This window comes from Garra rufa, chromosome 3 (assembly GCF_049309525.1).
Source record: "Garra rufa chromosome 3, GarRuf1.0, whole genome shotgun sequence".
In the NCBI taxonomy this organism is placed as follows: Eukaryota; Metazoa; Chordata; class Actinopteri; order Cypriniformes; family Cyprinidae; genus Garra; species Garra rufa.
The window spans coordinates 66057855-66070314 of record NC_133363.1 but is presented as its reverse complement, the minus strand read 5'-3'; the positions used below and the strand labels follow the sequence as shown (position 1 = coordinate 66070314).

Sequence of the window (12460 nt, the reverse complement as noted above, 5' to 3'; positions counted from 1 at the left end):
AGTCCTCTTTAGAGTTCAGGTATAAGTCAACTCACTGACTTTTTTTCAGACTTAATTTGTCTTAGTTAAGAACATGGGTCGGAGCTTTATTTTGAACTCTCAAAGTGCATCAGATAGAAGAATTTAACTTATGTACCAAATTAAATTTTTTCCCCAATTTGTTTAATTGTCTTTTTTGTTTTTTTCAAATATCACAATAAACATTGTATTGTGTATATTATCATGAGATTTTTTATATCATTACATCCCTAAAACTTTTTTAATAATAGTATTTTTAAATAATAAACTAAGCCATGACTTTTTTAGTGCAGAAATCTGACCCGTTTCATTTCTGTATAACTAACAAATATCACCACATTAAGTTTATTAGTTTATGCTGACACTATGCAATGCAGAAGCATGAAAATTTAATATGCACTTTAAAATAAGTTTTTGAGTGCACTGATATAAAGTTCTGATTGGATGAGCCTGTCATGCACAGATAAACAGAGAGGAAGCCCTGGTCAGAAGACTCTCAGGTGGATTGTGCTGTACCTGTGGAAGAAAGCTGGAGGCTGTGTGTTTGAGCTGGTGTTAGACGCATCCTCGTCCTCCTCTCCATCTGTCTCACTGTCCTCTGAATCATCCTGAACAAACATCAAAATGTGTGAATGCAAAAACACACAACCCATCGATCCGATTATTTTCAGAGGCCATAAGAATTTCATTGAAAGCATTTTGCTGCAAATGCTTTAAGCAGGTTTTGCATGCTTGATGTTAACTGCATTACAACAAATCAAATAATAAAACCCTGCATTTTAAGCCAGTTTTGTGTCAAATGTTGAGTAATAAAGAGTAGGGGTGTGACGAGATCTTGTGGTACGTGACGTGCTTGATTTATTAATGTTTCTTCGATGTTGTGTTTTTAATAGAGCATCAGAAAACTTGCGCTGTTCTGTGAATGTGCTCAGAGACGAAGATGAAGACAGACATTTAAAGGCATCTTTTAGCTCAGTGTGCGCCTAAACGCTCAAATACACGCAACAACATTTCAAAATGAGGCGTTTGGTGAATATTCATGTGAACTGACAAGAGTTATGTCTTAAATGATCATAAACAGTTGAGAATGAATGTGTGCAACAGTATATTGGACCCGTGTGGTACAGCGGCAACACATAATATTCCTCCTGCCGTCTCTGTGCCTAATATGAAAATAATAGAAAGAGAAAAATCACTCACTGCTCTTGAATGAAGGACGTTTGTAGTTTTAATAAGACTCAAAGCATGTTTAACTATTACAGTGAAGACCCTGTTTTATTTACATTCAAATAATTACATAAAATCTCTGTAGTATTTTTAGACTACTTTAGATTCGCATACAAATATTCAGTATTTTTTTTAAAGCAATCTTTTTTCTCCCTGTATTGCTACCTTTAAATGAATCACAATATAGAGTTTTGGACCCTGTCATAATCGTTTAAATAATCGTGATTACAATATTGACCAAAATAATCGTGATTATGATTTTTGCCAAAATCGAGCAGCCCTACTTGAGACACTTCGTTTTTTTTTGTTTTGTTCAAATTTAGACTTAAGCAATGAACATTCTGCAGAACCACTAGTGAATCACGTAAATTTGTTTAGATTTCTAATCCTTTTTTTTCTTCAGAACCGTGATCTCCAGTTTATAAAAGAAACGTTTTTTTCAATTTACCCAGAATCATGCAGCATTAGTTTTCATGTTTATTACTGCATATAATTCATTACAATCGAAGTTTAATTTCATAAAATACAAGCTCATATCAAAATGCACCTAGATTTTCTTGCATTTTTTTTGTTGTTGAATAAAATACTGTTTTCCCCTATATATTTCATCATTGAGGATTTCTTTAAAAAAAGTTTACAAATCTCATCTGGTCCCGTTCTCCTGAACCCAATCTCGTGTCTCGTCTCGTCACGCCCCTAATAAAGAGTCAAGGTAAAGCTGGCATTGTATTGCGGCATGCAGTCATTCATCAGCAGGACTCATTACCTCTTGCTCTGATTCGGTGCCTGAGAGTTTCTTGTCTTTGCCTTTGGCTCCAGCACCGCCGTTCTTGCGTCCTGAGCCTGGCTTGCGACCTCTGAAACACACAACAGCACACACTTCAGCTGTGACACACACACACGCGACTCAGAGCACACAGACCACATATCCCACCTGCGCGGGATCTTCTCTCCCTCCGTGTGGTTCTCCTCCCCCTCGCCCTGCATGTCCGGCACCGCCGCCACCAGATCCTTCAGGAAGTCAAACTGCTGCTCCAGCTCGATGCACTGCTTTCTGCAAACACACAAACACGAACACGAATGAGGAAACGGACTCATGAGCTGCTGGAATTAATTAGTTCAGTCAAAGACGGCCGTGACTCACAGGTGTGACGTGGTCATGGTTTTGGCGTTGCGTGACTGTGTGACGTGACACGCTTTCGTCAGGAGAGACTCCAGGAAGAGCTCAAGAGCACGAGCTGAACTCGGCGTCAAGGAAACAGCAGATATGATGAGACCCGATCACTGCAGATACACCAAAACACTCATTTGAACCATGCTTTTGAAGGATTACTTCCAGAATAATTTCCTGATAATTTACTCACCGCCTTGTCATCCAAGATGTTCACATCTTTCTTTCTTCAGTTGCAAAGAAATCATGTTTTTTGAGGAAACATTCCTGGATTTTTCTCCATATAGTGGACTTCAATGGTGCTCTATGGATTAAAGGTTAAAAATGCAGCTTCAAAGGACTCTTAACGATCCCAGCCGAGGAAGAAGGGTTTTATCCAGTGAAACAATCTGTTATTTTCTTAAGAAGTTCAAATTTATAGACTTTTTAACCTCAAATGATCATCTTGTCTACCTCTGCGATATACATACAGTTAGGGTATGTCTAAAAACTCCCATCTCATTTTCTCCTCCAACTTCAGAATCGTCCTACATCGCTGCAGAAGTACTGACCCAGTGTTTACAAGGTGAACATGCAAAGATCAAACACCCTTTACAAAAAAAAATAAAATTTAAACACTGGGTCTGTACTTCTGCAGCGATGTAGGACGATTTTAAAGTTGGAGGAGAAAATGAGATGGGAGTTTTTAGACATACCCTAGCAGTAGGTATATCGCAGAGGTAGACAAGATGATCATTTGAGGTTAAAAAGTAAATAAATTTTAACTTCTTAAGAAAATAACAGATAATATTGCTAGTCAAGACTCTGTTTCCTTGGCTGGGATTGTTTAGAGCTTTTTGAAGCTGCAGTGAAACTGAAATTTTTAACCTTCAATCCATTGAGCACCATTGAAGTCCACTATATGGAGAAAAATCCTGGTTTTCCTTAAAAAAAAAAAAATTCTTTGTGACTGATGACAGACAGACATGAACATCTTGGATGACATGGGGGTGAGTAAATTATCAGAAAACTTTTATTTTGGAAGTGGAGTAATCCTTTAAGACATCTGGTCTGAACCAGAAGAGAAATCTGCACAGATCAAGCACCATTTACAAGCCAAAACAGACGAATTTCATGTGAGAGACAACAGAAGACGGACTGGAGGAAGCATTATTATGGATTATGGACTCATATTTTAGTTAAAAATGTCTTAACCATGGATTTGTTTCAGATTTTGTCTTCTCAAGATGTTAACTGATATTTTTATCAGCTGTTTGGACTCTCATTCTGACGGCACCCATTCACATTAAACTATTCCTGTAATGAGAAACAGCTCCAAAACGTTCTGGATCTAAAATATAGACATAATTACGACTTAAAAATACAAAAGACACCATGTAATGGAAGCAAAATAGCTGAAAAAACAACAGAGACACTGGTTTTGCCTGTAGCGTCTCATCTTTAGAGGAGTTGTTCGCTTTCAGAACAAATGTACAGATACTGTACTCACCCCCTTGTCATCCACAATGTTCATGTTTTTCATCTTCAGTCGTAAAGAAATTATGTTTCTTGAGGAAAACATTTCAGGATTTCTCTCCATATAATGGTGCCCCCAAGTTTGCTTCCAAAACGCAGCTTCAAAGGACTCTAAACAATCCCAGCCGAGGAAGAAGAGTCTCATCTAGCAGAACGATCAGTTATTTTCTAAAAACATTTACAATTTATATACTTTTTAATCTCTACACAGAGTACACACAGAGCTAGACAAGACGAGCATTTGAGATTAAAAGTATATAATTTGGATTTTTTTTTTTAGAAAATACCCAATCATTTTGCTCGATAACCTTTTTTTCTTGGCTGGGATCGTTTAGAGCCATCTAAAGCTGCATTTTGGAAGTTCAAACTCAGGGGCACCATAGAAGTCCACTATATGGAGAGAAATCCTGAAAAGTTTTCCTCAAACTTACAACTGAAGGAAGAAAGAAAGAAAGACATGAACATCTTGGATGACAAGGGGGTGAGCACATTATCTGTAAATGCTGGTTCTGAAAGTGTTCTAATGTTTTAAGCACACGATCATGACTCCACATGTATGTGACGGTCAAAGGATACAGATGATGACAGGAACTGCGGCGGCGACTTTGCCGATTTCTTCATCCGTCTGCATGATCTTCTTAATCCTGGCCTGCAAAACGAAACACAGACTCTTCAGACATTGACTTCTACAGTCGGCATCACGCAGGAGGGAAACTTCATCTCTATATGAAAAGTGAAACATGTAACCCAGAGATCAGTCATGCGTGATGTGCAAATGTGTGTGAGAACCTCCATCCAGATGTCAACACAAGCACATGTCTGACTGCATTTGACACACAATCACAACCCAACAACAACAAAACAATCTGAACTCAGTCTGGAGTGTGAACGCAGTGTAAACCGAATCAGCTGATAAACGGATCTGTTCACATAGCACGTTTAAACATCTTCAGATCCTGCTCAACACATGAGGATCAACAGCACAGCACAGAAAGAGAAAGAGGGAGGTTAGCTAGCATTCATGCTAACCCTGTTTATGCGCGAAATTGTACGCTAAACCTCACTAAGAGACTCTTTTTGAGTATAAATGATCGAATACACTCCTTCACATCACAGACTGAAAGCCTGAACTCGATTAAAGCAGATTAATTGCAAATACAGTCGTTTTAGCGAGCTAGCGGCTAACTCTCCGACCTGACTGACTGACTAAACGCGCGTTTCTATCGCTAACTTCGCTCGTGTTTGCTCATTTAAAGCGTCAAATCTTGACTAAAGGCCTTTAGTTGTTGTGTTTGTTGGGTGTGTGTGTTGTGAAGGTGTGCTGAGTCTCACCGGAGGGAATCTGGCGTTGTATTTCTTCTTTTTGCTCGGCATCTCGGCGCACAAACGGACCGGCAGCAGCGGTTCTCGTTCGGTTCCGTCACAGTCTGCTGTCAAACTCAATGAAAATGAAGGAGAAAGTCGTTGGATTCCCGCAGATCCCTCGCTAAAGCGATTAAAGCGCCATCACTGATCGCCGTCCGCGCGTCTCTGCGATTTTTATCGGCATTTTACGGTGGAATCTTTTGCGCGATTTCTGATTGCACGCGTTTTCGACGCTTTAAGGTGTTTGTTTGTGCTTCCGGTGTTTAAATATAGTTACTTAGTCGGAAGCTAAAACTACTTACAACAAAAACACGATTTTAGAAAAGTATATAGACAAAGATATATGGCTAAAATGATGTTTTTATTTTCATTCTTGTTTTATTTTGCATAAACATCAGCGCTTCACACTCCATCACAGGAGGAGGCGGAAATGAGTGAAGTGATACAAAATAACTGCAACCCGAAGTAGAAGAAGAAGCAGCGGAAACCGGAAGTGTTGAGGCGGAAAGCGGGTGAGAGCCGCAGTGACTCAGCAGAGTTTTGCTAGAAAAACACACAGCAGAGTGAGAATTTTACACTTTTAATACGACATTGAACATATTAAAATGACGCTACTTGGGTTTGTGATGAAATACGTGTTTTAGTATGAAGCAGCGCGGGATCGCGCATCAGTCAAGAGCCGATGATCAAAACACCTCAGACTGACAAACAACAATATCAGCTTCATTTTAAAGTTTATAGACACTGCTGAGACTCTGGTGTGAAAAATCATTAAGGAAAACAGTATTGATTACTCGTATATAATTTTTGAGAACAACTGCAACGAATAACTTCTAAAAGAAAAGTAAACATATTCCAGTTATTATTATTATTATTTAATCTATTCATCATTCATTTCGTTTTTTTATAGAATTGTTATTGTATTGTTATTTTTTATGTTTAACTTGTTAATACTCTAAATCCCTCACAACAGGTTGTTTGTTCTCACTCACTCGCTGTTATTCACAATTTCAAATGTTGCAGAATGTAAACAAAAAAACAAGCTGAGAACTGCTTCTGGTGCAGAATAAAACAATAGAAAAACAGCTGCAACTGTTTATTGGACAAATCTGACTGCATTCTCTGACCTTTTCAGAAAAGTTTCTTCTCAGAATGGCAAGAAAAACTCAGAATTGTGAGATAAAAAGTCTTGATTATCTTTTTTACTATGTGACAGAAGCAAGAAACAGAATTTGCAAGATGTAAACTCAGAATTCAGAGGGAAAAAAATCAGATTTAAGGTCTAAACTAGCAATTCTGGGGAAAAATATCAACTGTAAAATTGTAATATTTGCAACTGATGAAAAAGTCTGAATTTTAAGATAAACTCACAGTTGAGAGGAAAAAAAGTGACAATTTTGAGAACTCGGAATTCTGAGAAGAAAAATCGTAATAGTAAAAAATATCCAAATTGTAAGATAAAAAAATTGTAATAAAAAAATCTAAATTGTAAGATGTTTTAAATTTAGAGGGAAAAAAAGTCAGAATTGTGAGATAAAAAGTCAATTACTTTTTTTATTGTGATGGAAACAAGAAACAGAATTGCTCTGATTTGAGATCTAAACTAGCTATTCTGAGGATAAAAAAAAAGTCAATTGTGAAATAGAGGATATTTGCAACAGAGAAGAGAAAAAGTCAACATTTTTGAGAATGTTGAGAAGTCAAAATTTTGAGAAACAGTGAACTTTTAGAGTGAGATTTTTCTCAGAATTCTATTGTGAAAAAAATTCAAAACTGTAAGGCAATTAGTAATTATAATAAAACTTTTAAATTTGTGAGGGACAAAAAAAACTTGAGATATATTTCAATTGTGAGAAAAGCAGTCAAAATTTTGATAAAGTCTCAGTTACCTCTTTATTATGCCATAGAAAAAAAAAAAAAGCAGAATTGCAAGATGTTAACTTAATTTAGAGGGGAAAAATGTAAATTGTAAAATATAAGATATTTGCAACTGAGGAAAAAGTCAGAATTTTGCTAAACTCACAGTTGAGAGGAAAAAAGTCTAACCTTTGAGAAACATTTAGTAAACCAAAAGAATTTTGATGAGACAAATTGTGAAATCAAAAATCTAAATTGTAAGATAAAGAATTGTAATCCAGAATTCAGAGGGGGAAACAAATCTGATTTAAGGTCTAAGCTAGCAATTCTGGGGGAAAAGGTCAATTGTAAAATTGTAATATTTGCAACTGAGGAAAAAGTCTGAATTTTGAGAAACATTTAGTGAACCTAGAATTCTGAGAAAAATCACTTAAACTTAATTGTAAAAAATATCTAAATTGTAACATAAACATTTGTTATTACAAGAAAAAAGTCAAATTTGTAAAGAAAAAACTAAATTGTGAGAAATTTTCAGTTGAGAAAAAGAAAACGTCATAATTGTGAGATAAAAAGTCATATCTTTTTTTTATTATGCGACAGAAACAAGAAACAGAATTGCAAAATGTCAATTATAAAATAAGATATTTGCAACTGAGGAAAAAGTCTCACAAGTTGAGAGGAAAAAAAAGTCTAACGTTTTAGTAAACTCAGAAGTCTGAGATGACAAATTGTGAAAAAAAAATGTAATTACAAGAAAAAAGTCAAATTTGTGAGGACGATTTCAAAATTGTGGGAAATTTTGAATTGAGAGAAAAAAGTCAGAATTGCAAGGGAAAAAAAGTAATAATTGTGAAATATAAATGTATAATTCTGAGGAGGAAAAGGTGTTTTTTATTATGCGACAGAAACAAGAAACAGAACTGCAAGATGCAAACTCACAATTTGAGATAAACCAGCAATTCAGAGGAAAAAATATCAATTGTAAAATATAAGATAATTGAAACTGAGGAAAAAGTCTGAATTTTGAGATAAACTCAGTTGAGAAGAAAAAAAAACATTTAGCAAACTCAGAATTCTGAAGAGAAAAATGTCACTCAAAAACTTGATCGTAAAAAATATCTAAATTGTAAGATAAAAATTTGTTATTGCAAGAAAAAAAATCTGAATTATGATGTAAATTTAGAATTACAAGAAAAATCATTACAAGAAAAAAAACAGAATTGTGAGATGTAAACTCAAAATTTCAAGAAAAAAAATCTGAATTATGATGTAAATTTAGAATTACAAGAAAAATCATTACAAGAAAAAAAACAGAATTGTGAGATGTAAACTCAAAATTTCAAGAAAAAAAAATCTGAATTATGATGTAAATTTAGAATTACAAGAAAAATCATTACAAGAAAAAAAAACAGAATTGTGAGATGTAAACTCAAAATTTCAAGAAAAAAAAATCTGAATTATGATGTAAATTTAGAATTACAAGAAAAATCATTATTACAAGAAAAATACTGATTTACAAGGAAAAAAACAGAATTGTGAGATGTAAACTCAAGATTACAAGAAAAAAATCTGAATTATGTAAATTTAGAATTACAAGAAAAATCATTACAAGAAAAAAAACAGAATTGTGAGATGTAAACTCAAAATTTCAAGAAAAAAATCTGAATTATGATGTAAATTTAGAATTACAAGAAAAATCATTACAAGAAAAAAAACAGAATTGTGAGATGTAAACTCAAAATTACAAGAAAAAAATCTGAATTATGATGTAAATTTAGAATTACAAGAAAAATCATTATTACAAGAAAAATACTGATTTACAAGGAAAAAAAACAGAATTGTGAGATGTAAACTCAAGATTACAAGAAAAAAATCTGAATTATGATGTAAATTTAGAATTACAAGAAAAATCATTACAAGAAAAAAAACAGAATTGTGAGATGTAAACTCAATTTCAAGAAAAAAATCTGAATTATGATGTAAATTTAGAATTACAAGAAAAATCATTACAAGAAAAAAAACAGAATTGTGAGATGTAAACTCAAAATTTCAAGAAAAAAAATCTGAATTATGATGTAAATTTAGAATTACAAGAAAAATCATTACAAGAAAAAAAACAGAATTGTGAGATGTAAACTCAAAATTACAAGAAAAAAATGTGAATTATGATGTAAATTTAGAATTACAAGAAAAATCATTACAAGAAAAAAAACAGAATTGTGAGATGTAAACTCAAAATTTCAAGAAAAAAAATCTGAATTATGATGTAAATTTAGAATTACAAGAAAAATCATTATTACAAGAAAAATACTGATTTACAAGGAAAAAAAACAGAATTGTGAGATGTAAACTCAAAATTACAAGAAAAAAATCTGAATTATGATGTAAATTTAGAATTACAAGAAAAATCATTACAAGAAAAAAAAACAGAATTGTGAGATGTAAACTCAAAATTACAAGAAAAAAATCTGAATTATGATGTAAATTTAGAATTACAAGAAAAATCATTACAAGAAAAAAACAGAATTGTGAGATGTAAACTCAAAATTTCAAGAAAAAAAATCTGAATTATGATGTAAATTTAGAATTACAAGAAAAATCATTATTACAAGAAAAATACTGATTTACAAGGAAAAAAACAGAATTGTGAGATGTAAACTCAAGATTACAAGAAAAAAATCTGAATTATGATGTAAATTTAGAATTGCAAGAAAAATCATTACAAGAAAAAAAACAGAATTGTGAGATGTAAACTCAAAATTACAAGAAAAAAATCTGAATTATGATGTAAATTTAGAATTACAAGAAAAATACTGATTTACAAGGGAAAAAAACAGAATTGTGAGATGTAAACTCAAAATTACAAGAAAAAAATCTGAATTATGATGTAAATTTAGAATTACAAGAAAAATCATTATTACAAGAAAAATACTGATTTACAAGAAAAAAAAAAGAATTGTGAGATGTAAACTCAAGATTACGAGAAAAAAAATCAGAATTACGAATTAAGAAAAAAATTTCTAATTTCAAATTTGTGAGAAAAAAAAATCTAAATTGTGAGTTAAATTTTCAATTGGGAGAAAAAAATTAGAATTGCAAGGAAAAAAAGTAAAAATTGTGACTTTTTTCCTCTCAACTGTGAGTTTATCTCAAAAGTACAGTTATCTTCTTCTATTTTGTGCAGAAGACAGAAAACGCCTGTATAGACAGATGAACTCATGATTGACTGTATATTCAGAAAGGTTTTGTTGATCTCATTCAGACGCTGATGTCCCTCACGTGTGTTTGTCCCCAGCAGCAGCCGGTCTGGAGCGGGTCACTATGGCGGAGGACGAGGCCGCGGGGCAGGGAGAGCATCTCTCGGCGGAGGACTACGCCGCCGAGGCCATGGCCGCCGACATGGACCCCTGGATCATCTTCGACGCCCGCAAAACGCCTCGAGCCGAGTTCGGCGGCTGGCTGGAGTCCAACAGGCCCTCGCGGGTCAGCCGCTACGGGGACGGGGACGGGGGCGGGCCGGTGGGCTGGATCGCCGTAAAGGGGCCGCACTACTGCGAGGACGCGGCGGACGTGGAGGGGCTCCAGGACAGCTGGGAGACGCTGCTGGACAGCGGGCGCAGCATCAGCTTCGGCACCATCAAGGAGCTGGCGCTCAATCACAACGTGCTCTACGGGAAGTGGCTGATGCACCTGGACACGGGCTTCAAGGTGGACCGCGCCTGGGAGTGCATCGCCAGAGCCGCGCTCGACGGCAAGATCGACTCGGCCAAAGCCAGTCCCCGAGACCCGCTCTCCGACTCCAGGCACGTCATCTGCGTCTACAACCAGAACTTCACGGACGAGGAGCAGGTGATACGCTTGGACTCCACCATCCGGGCCGCCGGCGTCAAGTGCGTCCTGTACTACAAACCCGACGTCTACTCCTACCTGGGCATCTACCGCAACAACCGCTGGAAGATCTGCCCCACCATCTACGAGAGCATGTTCGACCTGGAGAGCGTCCCTCGCCGCTCGCACGTCATCAACAAGGTCACCAATCAGGAGGTCACGTGAGGATCCTCCGGTTCCTGAACGCCTGTTTTTTGTTTTCGTTTTCATTTGTGACTCCCACAAGGCACTTTTTGAGGAGATTTGTCTTGTAGAATCGTTCTGTTGCATTACCGATGTCGAGCGATGGCGACGCGTGTAAATACAGCCCAAATGTTGAAGGGCTTGGAGATGTTTGAGTTATTCTTTTAAAACGTCTTTTATATTTGACAAGGTTGGTTTTGTTCATTCGGTCTTTTTGGCAAATAAATCCGGGACATTTCAAACTGTGTTTGTCTGTCAAATAAAGGAGTCATTCACATTCATTACAACTCAAAGAATGAAAGCTAATTTCATTTGGAGTCTGACATGGAAACAAAAACAAAAAAAGTCATAACTGCAAGATGTGAACTAGGAATTACACACACACACACACACACAAATAAATTGTAGGATGTAAACTGAGAATTACAAAAGAAATAAAGGAAATTATCAGAATTGCAAGATGTACAATCAGATTAACAAGAAAAACTAAAAATAACAAAGAAAATCAGGACAAAAAAATCTAAATTGCAAGATGCGAAACTCAGAATAATGAAAAACTCATAATAACAAGAAAAAAAAATCAGAACTACAAGAAAAAACTGAATTACAAGAAAAAAAAACAGAATTGTGAGATGGAAACTCAGAATTACAAGAAAAATCTGATTATGAGAAAAAAACCTGAATTACAAGAAAAAAATTGAATTGTGAGATGGAAACTCAGAATTACAAGGGAAAAAAATCAGGATTAAAGAAAAATCAGAACTGCCAGATGTAAACTGAGAATTACAGGGGGAAAAAATCAGAATAGCAAAACTCTGAATAATGAAAAACTCATAGTAACAAGAAAAAAATCTGAATAACAGGAAAAAACAGAATTACAAGAAAAAAAAAACAGAATTGTGAGATGGAAAATCAGAATTACAAGAAAAATCTGATTATGAGAAAAAAAAATCTGAATTGTGAGATGGAAACTCAGAATTTCAAGAAAAAAACAGAATTATGAGATGTAAAATCAGAATTACAAGGAAAAACTTAATTACAAGGGGAAAAAAATCAGGATTGTTCTCCTCTCTTCTTGATCCTCCCCTTCTAGCCTGCACTCTTCTAACAACACCTGATATATGGTATTTTTGAGCACTTCCTATGTTGATCTGCCTCCTTAGGATGAATCACTTGTTGTATTCCCAATTGTAAGTCGCTTTGGATAAAAGCGTCAGCTAAATGAATGAATGTAAA

General features: G+C 35.1%; 2 protein-coding genes across 4 annotated transcripts in view; one reads left to right on the top strand and one right to left on the bottom strand.

The window, feature by feature from the left end:
• The window catches only part of drap1 (DR1-associated protein 1 (negative cofactor 2 alpha)), a 7772-nt gene extending 2307 nt beyond the window's left edge, over nucleotides 1-5465 (bottom strand). The window contains exons 1-6 of the mRNA XM_073836522.1: nucleotides 5264-5465; nucleotides 4508-4580; nucleotides 2390-2483; nucleotides 2180-2299; nucleotides 2012-2102; nucleotides 535-626 (exon numbers count right to left, since the gene is read on the bottom strand). Of these exons, the coding sequence (XP_073692623.1) occupies nucleotides 535-626; nucleotides 2012-2102; nucleotides 2180-2299; nucleotides 2390-2483; nucleotides 4508-4580; nucleotides 5264-5305 (512 nt within the window). The 5' untranslated portion in view covers nucleotides 5306-5465. The remainder of the gene's footprint in view (nucleotides 1-534; nucleotides 627-2011; nucleotides 2103-2179; nucleotides 2300-2389; nucleotides 2484-4507; nucleotides 4581-5263) is intronic.
• Nucleotides 5466-5687: 222 nt separating this feature from the next.
• c3h11orf68 (chromosome 3 C11orf68 homolog) lies at nucleotides 5688-11505 on the top strand. 3 transcript variants are annotated; one of them, XM_073836521.1, is made up of 2 exons: nucleotides 5688-5808; nucleotides 10452-11505. In XM_073836521.1, the coding sequence occupies exon 2, from the start codon at nucleotides 10475-10477 to the stop codon at nucleotides 11204-11206; it is 732 nt and encodes a 243-aa protein (XP_073692622.1). In that variant the 5' UTR covers nucleotides 5688-5808; nucleotides 10452-10474; the 3' UTR covers nucleotides 11207-11505. The 3 variants fall into 3 exon arrangements, with proteins under 3 accessions (XP_073692622.1, XP_073692621.1, XP_073692620.1); XM_073836520.1 differs by having other exon boundaries at nucleotides 5745-5859; nucleotides 10449-11505; XM_073836519.1 differs by having other exon boundaries at nucleotides 5758-5859.
• Nucleotides 11506-12460: the final 955 nt, after the last annotated feature.

Bases quoted from the DNA above. Each gene is read 5' to 3' on its own strand.
- c3h11orf68 (XM_073836521.1), top strand. From the start codon at position 10,475: ATGGCGGAGGACGAGGCCGCGGGGCAGGGAGAGCATCTCTCGGCGGAG.